This window comes from Boleophthalmus pectinirostris, unplaced genomic scaffold (genome assembly GCF_026225935.1).
Source record: "Boleophthalmus pectinirostris isolate CB_2022bp ecotype Guang Dong unplaced genomic scaffold, ASM2622593v1 HiC_scaffold_9, whole genome shotgun sequence".
NCBI classification, from domain to species: domain Eukaryota; kingdom Metazoa; phylum Chordata; class Actinopteri; order Gobiiformes; family Gobiidae; genus Boleophthalmus; species Boleophthalmus pectinirostris.
This window is the reverse complement of record NW_026571541.1, coordinates 1,267,065-1,284,825: the sequence shown is the minus strand read 5'-3', so window position 1 is coordinate 1,284,825 and position 17,761 is coordinate 1,267,065. Positions and strand designations below refer to the sequence as shown.

General features: G+C 40.2%; 1 protein-coding gene across 1 annotated transcript in view; it reads left to right on the top strand.

Moving 5' to 3' along the window:
• The window catches only part of LOC110172732 (roundabout, axon guidance receptor, homolog 1 (Drosophila)), a 413,603-nt gene that overhangs the window by 251,790 nt on the left and 144,052 nt on the right, over positions 1-17,761 (top strand). Inside the window, 1 exon segment of the mRNA XM_055166979.1 lies at positions 17,193-17,350. Coding sequence (XP_055022954.1) covers positions 17,193-17,350 — 158 coding nt within the window.

The window sequence follows — 17,761 nt, the reverse complement described above, 5'->3', positions numbered from 1 at the left end:
CTGCCCCCTGTGCCCCCTGTGCCCTCTGCCCCTGGGCTGGGCACACAGACATGTTTTAGAGCCAGCAATAGTTAAAGAGCTGCTCCACTCTGACCTCTCTGCTGTGGGGTCAGAAAGGCCAGACTGAAGAACTCCAAAAAGAAAGGGGTCAGAGGGGTCAGCCAAAACTCTGATGTGTGCACCAGCACCACCCGAGGCAGCCGCTTCTCCACCTGCTGCAGCCCACACTGCACTGCAAAAAACAAGACAAACAATAAAGACTACATTTAATGAACCAGGATTTAGAATTTCATAAACATGACCTAACTGTGTCCCCAGACACTAGACACGATCAAATACTGATAACAACGTCTGATAACAACTTCAGTACAAAAACATGAAACATGATGATGACCAAGTCGTTTATGTTGCAACTATGTTTTGGTTTTCAACATGATGAATCACAGTGTCTCATTTGAGTTTCCAGTTTTAAGGTTGAAATCCAATGTGTTTAAACTTAAAATGTCTCTCTCTGATCTGAATCATCACTCTGCCTAAACTCCAACACCCGCACCAGTCACAAGTCAGTGCTAGTGCAGCCTCTGCAGCTCAGGGAGGGAGAATGAGACACACTTATGTAGTACTTTTTATTTAAACTGTAAGATCAAAGTCTGCATACAGTCCCTTTGAAATACTCACATTAAGTCATAAGTTTTAAGTATATTTGACTTTATGGATGTTTCTAGAACCATGCCATGCTTGATTTTCTGCACTTGGAACAAGAAAACACTGTATAAGTTGGACGGGGGTTTGTTTGAAGACCCAGTATAACCTAAGCCCGCTGGACAGTAATGTTCTGCACACTTGCAGTGGTGGATCAAAGCAGCTCCACTCTGGACACCAGATGGAATTTCCAAACTGTATAACTTGGTTATGTCGCCATATTGTGCTTGACACCCAATCCAAGAGTTCACATGGAAAGACAAAGTGTCTTTATGAAAGCCGATGTAGTCAAAACATTTCTTATAAACAGTAAAAGAAGTCAGGACGTGTCATCTGATTTACAATTTGGACAAAACATGAAATAGTGCACAAAATCTAGTATTTAAAAACAGAAATTAGACACTAAACTGTACTGGGAAGAGTAAGCCCAACTTTTACTCAAGTAAGAATACTTCAATAAAATTATTACTCAATTAGCAGTAAAAGCATGCTGCTAGAAAAGTACACATGAAAAGTAAAATGCCTTTAAAAAGTTACTCAAGTAAATGTAACTGAGTATTATACCTCTGTACATTTGTATTTGTTTGTATTTATTTTCATGTATTAGTTGGTTCATATTATTTTCCTTGTACCTGCACACGTTTGAACAAAGTCAAATCAGATTACCCTCCTAATGGAACTTTTTACGTGGCATTTCAGTAATCAGATTACCCCAGAAATGCGATCATGATCAGATTGTTGGTGTGTATGTAAAGCCAAAGTGTATCCACTTGGATAATAGGCGCAGTAGACACTGACACGGCTTCCAGGTTGGACGAGTCCAATTGAACTACTGCACTAAAAACTATTAGCTTCCATACTCCCATTGTCTCTCCACACCAGAGCTCACTTAAGATTCCTCTCCATCGAAGCTACTATAAACCCCCGCTACATCAGCAGCCCCTCCCTCTCCCCGCTCACACACACACGAGCGCGCTGTGTTCCAGGGGGAAATTGAAACCAGATGTTGAAATGTCAAATGAAAATGAGAATCCCGCGCTGGCCCTCCAACGGTAATGAAAATGAAGACTTAATGCCACACACAAGTCAGGCCGAGGAAGATCAGATGAGGCCAGGCCAACGAGCCCCTCGCTGGGCTACACCGAGCGCAGCGCTGGGGGGTAGGGGTCACTCCACCACCACACTGGGTTTGGCTGCTCCTCCAAACACTGGAGAGGGGTTACAGACAAAATGAATGGGTGCAGTCGGAATCTATGACTATTAGCAATTTAATAACAGTAATATGGGGATTTAGTTTTAAAGCAGCAATAAGTAGGAAGTATTTCCAGTGGCAGAAAGAAAAACGTTGAAAAAGTACAGTTACCAGTAATAACCGCATATTAATTCACAGTCCATTGGCATTACACCATTATGAATGTACTTTTGCCCAGAAATATCAAAAATGGCCTTCATCAATCATGGGCAGCAGTGGGTCAGTTGGTAGAGCGTTTGTTCACTGATCCAAAGGTTGGCGGTTCAATGTAAACATTATTGGTTGAGCGGTCAGATCCACTGACCCATAGGTTGGTGGTGTGATTCTCTGTGTGTGTATACTGGTGTGTGTGTGTGTGTGTGTTTGTGTGTGTGTGTATGAATGGGTGAGTGGTTCTTTGCCGTAAAGCGCTTTGAACCTTGAAAGTGGAAAAGTGCGGTATAAAAATGTCACTATTTAGCATCAGAAACAATAGTTGCCAGACGATATAGTCTCAATGTGTAAAAATGTCAAAGCATACAGATTACAAATGCCATTGTGTCCTTAGGCAAGACACTTTGTCCACCTTGCCTAGTAGAATACAGTCAGAGTGTGAGTCAATAATGCATCATAAAACATTTTGGGTATCTTAAGAGTTCTACAAACTAGTGTTTAGTCAAGACCACATTAACCAAGACCACAGGGTCCAGAGACCAGGACAAGACCAAGACCTCTGAGGGTTGAGACTGAGACAAAATTGAGACTTTTAAAGGCCAAGACCACAGCCCATCGAGACCAAATTGAGACCAAATTGAGACCATCTTTGTAATTTTCAACATTTATTTATAATTTACAGTTATTTTGGCACATTTTTATCAATGTTTTTATAAATCTATCTCCATTTTATCACTCATCGAGTGTCAGACCTCGAGACCGAGACAAGACTGAGTCCAAATGCCTTTAAGACCAAGACAAGACTGAGTCCAAATGCGGCTGAGTCCGAGACAAGACCAAGACCACAAAAAAACTGTCTCAAGGCCGAGTCTCGAGTACAACAACACTACTGTAAACCCTCTGCAGTACAATTATTATTACAGTTTAATAACAGCTACACATTGCTGTTCCAGGACTTTGGACAATTCTCTAATTACGACAATATTAGCAATGTGCATGTCTTGCTCAGAGGCACAATGTCACCTTGAATATCTGTTGACAACCTTTTATTCCATTCAGCTATCCACATTTCCATTGTGTACAGCAGCGATGTATCAGGATGTGGATTCAAGTGCAAAGTAGAAACAGCAAACTAAACCTCCACAGCTCCTTTTTTATTTGCATAGTTTGAATTTCTTTGGATCATTGATATTTACAAAACATTATCACCTCATTAGCGCCGGCTCGGGGTCGGACTCTGCGGCGTCTTCATGCTGGGATGTGTGACTTTGGCTCATTTCCACAAATTAAGCCCCAAATCTGTGCCTTCCCCTCGTGCAAACACACAGCCGTGCAGAGAGTGGAGGTGAGAGAGGACCTCCCTGCTACGAACCCCGGAAACGTGATCTGCCGGGGGACAGCTGCAGGCTCAGGACCCACAGAAAGAGCAGCGGAGGTGGGGTTATTATCCACACAGTCAGGGTAAACTCCCACACTCCCAGGAACATCCACCAGGCAGGGGAGGAGAGGTATGAGGCTGGGGAGGGTGAAACGAGAGGTGGGGGTTAAGTGGAGGTATGCTGATCATTCACAGGGATAAGAAGGACCCGCTAAGGAAAGAGCTTGGACACGTAGTAGAACATAAATCACAATGCAAGAATAGTTTTCAGTAACAAAGAACTAATAGAAATACAGAATTATAGCAACAAAAATATGTAAAATAAGAAGAATTCTGCTATCTTCTAGGTACAAATGTAAATGCTAACGTCTATCTGTAGTCGTTTGATCGATTAATCAGTGTCTTAATTGATCAAAATTTGTATTAATTTGAATAATCATTTTGCTTCGATGATAAGGATTTATTTGGGACAACAGCAGAAATGAGAAGTGAGTGACTTAGCTGAAAATTTGGTATTTGGGTCTGGTCAAGTGGTAACGGAGGGAAACAGGGGCAGAGTTTTGACATTCAAATGTCTCTTATTCAGAAACTAGAGGAACTATTGAAATAAGTAAAGTATCAGAATGTAGGAAAGAGTTACACTCCAACAGGGTCAAGTTAAACCTGTGATATTCTTTCAAGTTGTTGAGGAAAAATTTAAAAACTCATGTCGGTAACGGAGGGAATGAAATATGCAGCACTTTTTGGGCAATAAATACAAACAGTGATAACTCTTGGTTCTCACTTCCATATCCTTAACAAACTGGTTTGAATATTTGCTTCATATAGTTTTCTACCATATGGTACAAGATTAGGTTGAAAAACCTCTTACTTTTTGAGTCATGAGATTTTTTATTAAGAAAGGTCATGGTAACGGAGGGAAAAGTAACAGAGGGAAAATTGTGCAGCAAGTAGAAGGTGCAGGATTTTACATAATTTGTCGCTTTTTTCTTCCGAATACTTTAATATTACTTCAAAATGAAAGGAAACTATTTCTATAAAATATGTCAGTCCTTCAAAGCAAATTTGTATCATTTTAAATACTTCAGCAGTTCAAAGATGGAATAACACAAGATATGATGAAATACATCCATTTATTTACATGATTTGCAGGTCTTTGAAATTTGGGAAATAATTTTTGTTCCATGTTTCATACATGGTCTGTTTAAAACATATGGAACTTTAGAACCAAAAATGGTACAGAAAAAAGATCAACAGTTTCATAAACTAGAGTACATATGTATCTGTTCAATACATTTTTATATCAGATGAATTAACTTGAATTTTTGGCCTTGCTGTTTACTTCTGCTTGACCGGGCCCATTTATAGATGTAAAAAGTCAGATTAAACTCATGATTGACAAGTTGGACCTGTCTGTATATAAATGCATTTTTTTCCTAGAACCTTTTTTTCTGTGTAAATAGGTGTTTTTGCATGAACTCCCCCCACAGGTGTAGTCTTGAAAGTGCAGTATGGTCAGATTTATTTGATTTCATGTATTTGAGTTCAGCCAAAACAGTGTAACAAAAGGAGAACATTTTTTATTTTTATTTTTTATAAATATAACGTTCAAAAGAAAATACAATGTACAAAAGGTAATACAGTTTTGAGAGCTTTTTCTACGCCCCCATTTTAGTCGACTAATCAATCGACCGCACATGTCTTTAGTCCACCAAGAATTTCTTTAGCTGACTCCAGACCTTACTTGGAACAGTATGATTGCAATTCTGGTTTATTTTCTTCATTACAGTTGGTTTCTGGCCAATCTAATTATACATTATAGCCCTATTTTTAGAGGTATCAGGAAAACTCGCAAACTCTTCCACACAGAAATGCTTATTTTGTCCAAGAAACAGCCTTGGACTGTGTTATTTTGTGGAGATTGTGCTCGCCACTTTGGAACTTTTGACATGGTAGTTATATGAATCACTGTAGATACAAAGGCCTTTGGAAGCATTACTTGAACCAGTGTTTTCCAACCGGAGGTACATGGATTCCTGGGGATGAGCACTTGCCAGGGGGATCTTGGAATGATTTCAGATTTAAGAGAGAGGTGCAAGGTGGAATTAAAAAGGAGTCCACAGGCGCTTGACCCATCATCTCCCCAAACTTCTCAGACTGCTCTTAGGTCTTCCACGTTTGATCCACTCGACTATCCTCCTATCTGTCTGGAATTCTGTCTGGATGCTCCCAAAACCCCCTTAAGGGCTTAGTATCTCCTCCACGCACAGATGTTCCTGGCTCTCAGCTGTGTTTGGAAGACACTGTTTTGGAGAGGAGCGGAGAGGAGGAGCCCGGGGTCAGAGCGCCGCTGGTGTAAACAGGGCCCCTCGCCAGGTCCCCCCGCGGGCCCGAGACCAGTCAATAAAGCTCCGGCTGAGTGCAACTGCTTATACTCTCCAAGGGGGGTCTGCATGTTGGTTTACAGAGGAGAAGTGTAGCAGAGATAAGACCGGGATGGTAAAGGAGTTCGCAAAGGGTTAAGTCTGTTTACAACCACTTTTGCTTGACCTCGTGTAAAGGAATAAAGATAGACTATGGACCGTGGAAGGTCTGACGCTTTAAAAGTCTCCAGGGCAATTAAATAAGAAACATGACATTATTTGGTCATCTCTAAATATGTACTAAGTTTGTGAAAAGCATTGAAAATCAGACCAATACTAGACACTAATTTGAACAAGTATTAATGCTAAAAAAGTCCCAGAAATGAACCTTGGAACAGTGTGGAACCAGCGGGACCACTGAAGGATGACACAGATATACAACCAATGGGAAAAGAAAAGAAAAAACTTCCATTTAATGTGGAAAATGTTGAAAATTCGATTGTCTAAACAGAGATTTTTTATCATGGTATCAGTTCACTATTGAATATTGAGTCTATCGAAATTGAGTTTGAAATTTTAGTATTGCGACGAGACAAGTTTACCTGTAAAAAGAATAACGGTTTGTCTTGAATCAAATCCATCCAGTGAACATTGGAGCCATATTTGAATTGTTTATAAAATGTGATTCTAAATATTTTGTAGTGATTCAGTGTCCTTGTCTCACTGTTTCCAGTTCTCATTGTCTGTTTTTTGTTAGGGACAAATCTGCAGACGATAGGTTTAGATGATCAGTGAATGACATTGTTTGAAATTTCACAATGCTCTTTGTTCTGTCACTTTGAAAAAAAATAGTCAAATAATAAATGCATGAAAAGTAAGTCATGTTTCACATACTCCAGTGGCCTTATAATAATAGATGGTTCTTCTCTAGAGATTTAAATTGCGTTCACTTGGGTCACACTACAGCCTCAACTACAACAACGTGATTCAAACCATGGATTTCTGGATTAAAACTCTTATCAATCTGTACAGTAACATTTGTAGTAGGCTATAGCAAACTTAAAGGCTCACCTTGTAACATTTTAGCCAAAAAATAGACTACAATGAAAGCATGTATTTTAATTTTGGATGTTTTCGTTGCACTGAAAAACCAAAAACACAAAATAACTCCAAAAACATGTGTTCTCTGTTGACACAAAGCCCACATTACCAAACACACACACAAAAAAAGTTTAAGTTTCCCTGAAAACTCAAGACAAAACACAAATGGCTTTAAACAACATGTTTTCAGGAGCCGATTCGATTTTCAACAAAAAGGCAAGAGCGTTAACTGAAAAACACATATAAAACACATTTTTATGACTTGTTAATGAACACATATCATCCCACCATTTGTAGTTCCAACTATGTCTTTCCGGTCAGATTGTGTTAAATTAAACCTATTTTAAAGCTGCATTGTGTAACTTTTCTGGTGGAGGGTCTGTCAAACTAGCCAGGCTGGTGCCAACTAGTGCCTCCGCTCAATTTCATTTCTCTCCAGAGACTAGGTCAGGAATCAGAATACACTAGACGGTTCACAAAAACCCCGGAAGTGCGAGTTTGGGCACCAGCCAATCAGCGAAGAGACAGACATTCTGTGTTGTCAATGATTCACGAGATCGATGATTTAAAGCTGGATCAAAGAGAATGTTTGGTGAATTTTACCAAGGGGAAAGACGTTACTGTCCTTCTTCCTACAGGATTTGGGAAAAGTTTAATATACCAGTTAGTCCGATTGGTTAAATAAAATAAAGTATCTGTCTACTGTCGAACGAACTAATTCTAATGCTGTGAGGTCAGGTTTCTACAAAGTGAAACTGGCTGATGAATCAGGCTACTGTCAAACACTTTTCTCAGTGAAGATGTTATTGCTTTGTCTGGAATGTTTCACAGTGTAGCATTAAAACTTTCTATTTTCATGGAGAGCAAAACAAATCACGTTACAGGTCAGATCTGTAGAAACACAGTCAGCATACTTGTTTTTCTAGGTATTTTTGAGCTATAAACCCACTTGTAATTGAATAAATGTAGAGTAAAGCTGTTTATTGTCTGTTTAACAAGCAGGTGACAAACCCCCAACCAAAAAGTTCCATAGTCCACCTTTAACTTAAAGTTTGTATAGAGGATTTTTTAAGGGAAGTGAAATACAGCGACAGTCCTTTTTCAAGTGCGTGACACCACCTTCCTCCTTCACAGCTCCCTCAGTAGAAACATCTCCTCCTGCCTCTTTACTCTACATATTATTATTATTATTATTATTATTATTATTATTATTAATAATAAATAATAATAATAACAATAATAATAATTTTGCGACCGACGCATCACTTTTTAAACCCTTCGTCTGCTTCAGTTCGCGCCGTTCGCTGGAAGGAATCTCCAAGAATCACCTCAGTTTGTCTTCGCTCCTTTCCCCCTTCTCTTCTTTTTTCGGCAACCTCAAAAACTTGACTTTTTTTAGCGGTGAACTGGTCGTGGATTCGTCCGCTATCGCAACAAACTTAGTGCGATTTGCGAGGAAGCAACAGTTTTAAAAAGCCTCTAAGAACCGCTGCATAAACCACATAATCCCTGCGCGCCGGCAACTCAGTTACACTAGAAACGTAGGGAGATTGATTGACAACCTAACAGCCAATAGAAAATTGAGGTAGCCTTATTTTCTATTGGCTGATGTTTATCTGGCCTCATTGCGTCCACAGTTGATAGATTTTTTATTTATTTATTTTTTGGTCATCATAGTTACAAGGCTGCTGCATTTCTGTAATGATATTTTAAACTTTCATTGACAATTTGAAACAAAAAAAAAAAAAATCCTCCATACAACCTTTAAGTAACAGAGCTTCTAACAGTGCAGTGCTTTCAGTTAGCTTCACACCTGCAGGGAACACTAGTATCAATATCTTTTGCTACTGAAAATGGTGTTCAGTTGAAGTTGCGCTAATGTCCGTTCCCAGCGTCCGTGTGCTCAGACCTCCTGTTGACCTGCTCCATCTCCAGCCGCTGTTTGCTCTTTCCAGTGTTTAGATGTGCACATTCCTGGATGACTGTCTGCGTCTCCGAATGAGCTCACTCCACACAGCTGCGGCGATGAGTCCGACTTGGACCAGACCCAGTGCAAAGTGAAGGGTCTTTCTCGCGTAATTAGCGCTGTGTTGTGGAGCCAGACATCTCCTTTGCTCTCAATAGCAGAGCGTGGAGGCTATTCAAGGGTTTCAGGCCGTGGCAGCCGTCCTCTGCGGTCACAGCAATTAAGCAATTCAAATCAAAATATTATATCTATTGAACGAGGAAAGACCTTCAAATCAGGAAGGGATTGTTTGCGTGAATCCCGTGAATAGAGATTATGCGCTGACATCATTGAAATATGCCCCTCAGTGTTCCGACTGTGCGGCAGAACTACGGGAAACTTAACAGACAAAATGTGTTGCTTTGTTTTGTTTGTCTGATTTTTATCCATGGAGCTTGGCCTAATATAATTATTTGACCAACACATGGACTCAGAAACAGATGATTTAAAGTTCTTATATGTTATTCAAAATGGGTTTTTGTGAGCTTTAAGTCATGTTCTAATGTTGTTCCCTCCTCAAAAACAGATCTGGAGTTGTGTTTTGTTTAATTCGCACATGTCTAAGTTTACCTTCAGTCTGCAGCCTCAAGTGACCCAAATCTGATTTTTTTGGCCCCTATGTTCCTGTATCTGATCTTTTAATGACAGTCTGAACCACACAGATCTGATTTTTTCAAATGTGACCCAGACCACTTAGGCTATGTTCAGAGTGCAGGGCTGATTAATTAATTAACTAATTAATTTTGCTCGATTCTGACTTTTTTTTTTGGTGAAATCCGATTTTTTTCGCGATTTCATTCACATTTCCAATTAAATGCGACTTGTATGTGATCTCTAGTGTGAACTTCAAACACCTCAAAAGTGTCCCACATGCGCATTTGAGGACATGACAACGTCACATGCAGCGAGTGTGTTCAAGTGTTTACGGAAGTCGCCTAAAATCTGGGCTTGTCTCCCAAAAAACGGTCTAATTCTTGGTCAAATGTTTGTTTGAGTCTGTAGCCTCTTTATTTTTTCGTTGACATTGGAGCCAGGAGCACATATCCAAGTGGCCTGGGGCACATTTGAAAAAAATCGTATCTGTGTTGTTCAGACTATCATTAAAAGATCAGATACAGGTCACGTAGGGGTGAAAAAAATCGGATTTGGGTCACTTCAGGCTGCAGTCTGAACGTAGCCTTGGATATGTGCTCCTAAAACCGATACATACCCGATCTTTTGACATGTGACTTCAGTCTGAACGGTCAAGACACATTCATCCACCTACACGTCAGGCTCAAAGTCTCGTCAATGGAGCGAAAGTGAGGTTAGCGAGTTCATTCATATTTGGGGGGATCGCTGTATTCAGAACAAATTGGTCTTATCGGCATCTTTTTGAAATGATTGCCAAAGAAATGTGCGAGCGCGTGTCTGCAGGTGGTCCTGGCTCCAATGTCAACGAAAAATGAAGATCCTGTGAGCCAAATACAAGACTCAAACAATCGAAGCGGCCGTGGACGTGTAACCTGTTCATTTTTACCAAGAATTTGACTGTATTTTGGGAGCCAAGCCCAGAGTTTAGGTGACTTCGGTAAACACTGAGCAAGCTCGCTGTGTGTGATGCTGTTGTGTCCTCCAATGCACATGCAGGACATTTTTGGGGCGTTTAAAGTTCATACTGTTGATCACATACAAGTCACATTCAACTGGAAATGTGAACAGCCTTACAAAAAAATCTAATTTCACAAAGATATCCGATTTGAATATCAAGTCCTGCAGTCTGAACATAGCCTAAGTCACATTTTATTATTAGTCTGTCTACATCTCCAAAGGTCAAACTGCTGTTATACCTTGTGAGGGCTAAAAAACAGATATCAGAAACTCTGGAACTCTGACTGTGCTGTTGATGAGGACCCAACTTTATAACATAGATCAGAAAATGGCGTAATCTGGGCCCTCAATTCAACTGTGTCAGACTCCAAAGTCTACGAGTGATTAATGTGCGTGAACTCTGCGGTGTCCCTGTTGTTTAGTTAGCTGTTCACTGGTTTTCTACTACTGTTGAGTTGATTTTCTTGTTGTAGTTGTCAGGTACAAACTAAATATTTAAAAGATTTGTAGACTTTTATATTTATTATTACACTGTGGCATGTTAGAAGTGTTTGGAGCTCTCATACACCTTTACCATTCACTAATAACGCTCCAAAGTCTGTGATGTCATCTGCAGAACTCCTATTAGGAAACCTTTTGTCCTCCTTCAATCTGGATCCCTGTGTTTCCAGAAGCAGGAGGCCGGTGACCAATTAAGTGCTTAAGGAGTTGAGGGAGGAGTTTGTGTCTGTCAGGAGGTGAAGGGTGGCGGGTGAGTCCCACTTTGATCTCGCTAAAGCCGGGTTTGATTTGGCATGTCGGTTTTGTAAGGCGGGGCTGGTCATCTGCTTTGTGTGTGGTCGGAAAGGCACCGTCATGTCATGTTTTCAGTGGAGGAGCTTGTGTATGGAATCCAGATGGGAAAAAAGTGGGAATGTCTGTGAAAAGTATGTATGGATGTTACTGTCTGCGTCCACCATGTATGTCCATTTCAGAATTTAAAGAGCCTAACATAAGAATAGTGCAGGTAGAGACACGCTGGCATCAGAAATCTTTATTTGGACAGTAAAACGTAGAACATACATAAAAAACATAAATACATAGATATAACCAGTGTTGGGAAGGTGACTTTTCAAATGTAATTCCCCAACAGATTACAGATTACATACCCCAAAATGTAGTTTGTAACATAATCCATTAAATTACTTCAAGTGAGTAATGTAATCTGAATACTTTGGATTACCTGATTTGCTGTAGAGAAGCAAAAGATGAGGATATTGTAAAATAAGATGTTTTGTCTGTTAAAAGAAAATAAAAAGGCAGAGTCTTTACTTAACTGTATAAAAAATATTATTGATAGAAGCGGAGGAGACACGGTACACGCAGCATGGTTTAGTTCTGTTTTAGTCCTCGTTTAGATCTAGTTTTAGTCCTGGTTTAGACCTGGTTTAGTCCTGGTTTAGATCTAATTTAGATCTAATTTAGATCTAGTTTACATCCACTTTTAGTCCTGGTTTAGATCTAGTTTAGACCTGGTTTTAGACCAGTTTTTAGTCCTGGTTTAGGCCTGGTTTAGATCTAGTTTAGATCTAGTTTTAGTCCTGGTTTATATAGTCCTGGAATATAGCCCAAAATGTGAAAAGAGGAAAACAGGAAAATACCTCCGTGTAATCCATTTATTTCAACAAAGTAACTGTAATCCAATTACCACTCACTGAAACAGTAACTGTAACTGAATACAGTTACTCACAATTTGTACTCTGATTACGTAACTCCGGTACATGTAATCTGTTACTCCCCAACACTGGATATAACACGAAAAGTAAATATTTCTATTCTATAATAACAGGCAAAAATATAATATATACACACACCCATATACATACACATACATATACATGCACACATATACACTAAGCACTCATTTCTTCAGCACAGGATTTTGAAATATTCAATTTTTTAACTGCCCTTTTGAATACATGTATATTTGAACAAAGTTTTAATTCTATTTTCAAGTTGTTCCATAATTTTACACCACAAACAGAGACACAACATCTTTTTCTTGTCGTTCGAGCACGAGGCATTTTAAAATTCAAAAAGCCTCTTAAGTTATAGTTTCCTTCCCTTTCACAAAAAAGTAGTTGGATATTTTTTGGTAACTGCTTATTTTCAGCTTTATACATGACTTGTGCAGTTTGGTACAAAATCAAATCATTCAGTTTGAGTAATTTGGCATGAATAAACAGTGGATTAGTGTGGTGATGAAATTTGACATTATAAGTAATTCTTATTGCTCTTTTTTCAAGTTTTATCAATGGTTCTTGCCTTGAGAGTCTAAAGAAGAAGACGTAGTTGGGAACTAAAGAAGCAGTATGACTGGATGGTGAAATGTACTCACCCGAAAAAATGTATTTGACAAAATGACTTTGTTTTGTTGTGGATTTTTGTCACATTTAGTTTGAAGACTGACTATTTGTTGGCGATGTACCGTCATAGAAATTAATTTAAATGCTTAGATTAGGTTAGGTCGGTTTATTCGTACCCGTAGGTAAATTTGTTTTGCAGATTTGAGAGGCTGGTGCCACATTTCATTCATCCACATTATGTACAATAAACACGGATAAAAACACAATTATAAAATAAAGTGTTACAGAGCTCTAGAGCACAATGGCTTTGTTCCATAAATAATTAATGAAATTCATCCATCACACTTGGCTAAGATCACAATAAATATTAAATATACAAAATACACACGATTTTTCAAAGACAGTGTACTAAAAATGATAGATACATAGATAAATTATTCATAGCAGCTGGAACGAAGCTCCTTTTAAAACGATTCGTTCTAGATGATGGGACTAAATGCCTCTGACCGAAGGGAAGCAGCTGAAACTCTGAGTTTAGAGGAAGTTGCACGTCTTTTAGAATCCTCTGGGACATGGCATTGGGCGATGCATTGGTGAATCTGTTGGAGAGGAGAGGAACTGCCAAACTGTCAATAAATTCGGATTAAATTTGACTTTTTCCAGCATACAGAAATGACAGTCAGTCTACGTTCAGACTGCAGGGCTTAACGCTCAATTCCGATTTTTTTGTGAAATTCGATATTTTTGTGAGGTCGTTCACATTTCCAATTAAATGTGACTTGTATGTGACTCCAGTGTGAACGTTAAATGGCCTGAAAGTGTCCCACATGTGACACTGGAGACACGACGACGTCAACCACAGCGAGCGTCTCTGTGTTTACAGAAGTTGTCCAAACATGGACGCAGCATCGAGCACCTGGAGATTTTAAAGTTCCTCTCGTACCGAAGCCAGAACATGAACAACTTACTTGTTTTAAGGACGAGATTGAGAAGGAGAAGGACGAGGTTTTTGGCTGTGGTGTTTTGTGGGACAGCGGCAGCGACGTCCGTTGAAAGGAACGTGTGGATGTGGAGACGGAGCCAAGAGTGGTGAGTGGTGATGTGCTTCACTTCAGTGACACGGAGTTTGTTAACAATTTTCGCCTACTTCAGTGCAGAATAGTGACGTTTGTGGCTTGTTGATAACATGTAGGTGGATGAATGCACTTTGGCCGTTCAAACTGAAGTCGCATGTCAAAAGATCAGATCTGTATCAGTTTCAGGAGCACATATCCAAGTGTCCTGGGTCGCATTTGTATTTATTTATTTTTTATTTTATGCCTAGGATCTTGAATACACTCTTCTCAAATACTTTACAAAGTTCTGAGTCTGGTCACTGGCAAATCTCCCAGAGCTCAGATGGTCATGATTGACAGGTGGAATAGCCAGTCAGGGTCACACATGGTCTGTCTGTATCAAAACAAATATGGCTGCTTATTAGGAAAAAAGAAAGGAAATATCAGAGGGAGCTGAAAAACATGGCAGATTTTTGAGGAATCAATGAGCGAAGCACTAAAGCCTGTTCATCCGAGGAGACTGATATCCCTCTGTATAAAAGAAAATACAGAGATATCTCACTACAGTCGTCAAGCAGGACATTTCTGACACTTCTTGACACTTTTTTGTCTTAAAATAGAAGGAAAAAGTCTTCACAGCAGTCCTGTTACATGAGAAATGTTAACTTGTCAGCTTCCCTTCCTTATGCACCTATTTCTATTCACTATATTGTTTTCTATTTTAATCAAACCTCTGACGCTTTTTGCATTCAGTTCGGAAAAGCTCGCCTCTGAAGCTATTTTTAAATCTTTCCAGTGTAGTGTTTCTATTCTGTTGTTAGCTGGAACAAATTTTGAAACTTGAAAACATACTTTGTTCCATCTAAACTAAACTAAACCCAGAGCTGCCTGTCTGTATCCCCGCGTATCCCCTTACACTCTCTGATCGCTACAACCAGACCTTGAACTACTTTTGCAGTGCTAATGAAAACCCTCTCCCGCTCTCTGTTTTCTCTCCCCCTCTTTCTTTCAACGCCGCAAATCGATGCAAATTACCAGCCGATCATATCAGCGCTCGCCCTGTAGAGAGTTTTAATACAGACTTCCCTTTTGTCGAACGCTCGATGTAAACACGCGGCGTGACAGGCGGATGAGGCGGCCGTGATGGAGAGGTGCGGACAGGTCTGGGCGCGGGAAGACTCTGGGCTTTGTGACTTAATGGACATAAGGTCACTGCTCGGGTTGATGGCTGTTTTATACTGTGAAATCTTCTGAGCGGATTGTGAAGCCAATTGAGGGGAATGTGTCGAAGGAAGCGTGCAATTAATAAAAGAAGAATTCTGGACTGTGATGGGACCAGTGGTGGACCAATCCATGTATCATTCGTTCATTTGTTTTTCAATATAAAATCAAAAATAAGAAAATGAAAAAACAACTGTTTTCTTCATTATTTGTCTCCAAAACCAAAATGAAAAAACGGATAAAGATTCATTTTTTCAGTTTTTGATTTTGTGTTTAAATGAAGAATGGAAAAAACGCATAACAGCCGTTTCCCGTTTACGTGACTTCCGTGACTGCAATGCCGAACTTTTGCGCATCATATGGACTGAACCAGGACTGATCCAGGTCCGGGACCACACCGGGACCAGACCGGGATCAGAGTGGGACCAGACCAGGACCAGACCGGGACCAGAGCGGGATCAGACCGGGACCAGAGTGGGATCAGATCGCTCTCCGACTTTGACTCTGAGCTTCCGCAGGGTCCGAGCCTCAGCTTCGAGCTCCAACCCTGCCGTGGGCTCTGAGCCTCCGGTCTGGTCCTGGTCTAGTCTTGGTCTCAGTCCCGCTCTGGTCTCGGTCAGGTCTCAGTCTCAGTCTGGTCCCGGTCTGGTCCCTGGTCTGGTCCTGGTCTGGTCTCGGTCTCAGTCCCGCTCTGGTCCCAGTCCGGACCCAGACCTGGATCAGTCCTGGTTCAGTCCAGCATCGGAGACATAAACAGGAAACGGTCATTATCCCTTTTTTCCATTTTCCATTTAAACACAAAATCGAAAACTGAAAAAACGAATCATTATCTGTTTTTTTCATTTTGGTTTTGGAGACAAATAATCTGTTGTTTTTTCGTTTTCTTATTTTTTGTTTTATATAAAAAAACAACAACGAATGAACGAATGACACACGGATTTGGACCAGAGTTCACGTTTGAGAATATGATTTTGTCATAGTTTCACACGGAGGGCAAGGGCCCATTGATTCTTTGCAGCTGATGTCACCTCCATTTCCTAAGGGTGTGATGCTAACTGAAGGCACTACTCAATCTGAAGCTTTGTGACTTGAGTTAGACTTTGATCCGAGCTTTAATTTAACACAATCTGACCATAAAGACATGACTTATATACTAAATTTGAGATGATTTGTGCTCTTAAACAAGTCTGTCGCACATAAGCCAACAGTTTCTCAGTTAGTCACTCTCACCTTGCACCATAGAGATACATGTAGAGCACCCCAGCATGATGTCACTGCAACGTAGCAATATAACTCTATGAGAGAGTCACTGTTTTTAAAAGAAATCTCCAAATTTCTGACCCACAAATATTGAAATTTCTCATTATTTGTTTGGTATTGGCTCCACAAACTTCATATTAGTCTTACTTCTTACAGTCCTTGTCGCTGGGTTGTCGAAATGTTGCTTGGAATATGTCTGTCAATATGTCATTATACAGATTTATTTTGCATTTATTCAATCGCATGTGCTTTATAAGAATTATCTTAAGATTTCAAGTATTCTTATCATGAGTGGGATCGCAACTCCGTAGATCTGGCCTATAACTTTGCCTGGTGGTCGCATGTTTGTTTCCATGGAGATTGATAAGTTTAAGATAATTTCAGGCATGTGGTGATCATCAAGCAGGTGGAGGAGTCTTCATCAGAAAAGTTATGTAGGGTACTTTTAGGTGAGTGGCAATGAATAATTTACTGAACTGTGGTGGGATGAAGAGACAGTATGATAGATCTGAAATCTGATTTGAAGCCTAGATAGGTGGTGGAAGAGGAGGAGGTCTGGTGGTTGATGGTGTCGGTGGATATGGGAGAGAAATGTGGTCTGTGGATGAAACAGCAGGACAAAGTGGACAGAGAGTGCATTTGTATGAATGGTTTGACGAGTGTGGGGAGTGTGGACTGGTTTGCAAAGGTCGGATTTTGAGAGAAACTGGCGGAGAGTGTTTGACAGCGTACTTAAGACTTAATATATGTCCTCTCGTCTTTTCCAGTGTTGCGTGATGACTTCCGACAGAACCCTGCGGACGTGATCGTGGCGGCGGGAGAGCCGGCCGTGTTAGAGTGTCAGCCGCCGCGAGGACATCCAGAGCCCACCATCTCCTGGAAGAAGGACGGGGTCACCATCGACGACCGCGATGAACGCATCACGGTAGGGCAAAAAAATCTGTGCTACTGTGCAAGACTGAGCTGGATCACATAGGGGTGATGGTGGCAGAGTGGTTTGCTTCACACAGTAGTAGCTAAAATGTTTACTTAGAGTCTCTATACCTGATTTTTACTTCTTAAAAGAGCTAGTTCATTTTGAAACAAGTCCAAAGTTCTTCCTCACTTACCTTACGCATTCTGAGCATCCTGATTACTCAGCTCGATGAGTTTATAAGAGCTTTTCACAACTTTCAGAGACAAGAGACGAGTTTTGTTATTACAGCAAAATTAACAATAACTAGCATGCTAACTGCACACTTTCTGTTACTCTGACAGTGCACAACTGACTTATTTTGACCTCACGAGCTGCGTAAACAATATATCTGGTGAATGTGGAAGTAAGCGTAAAGTTACT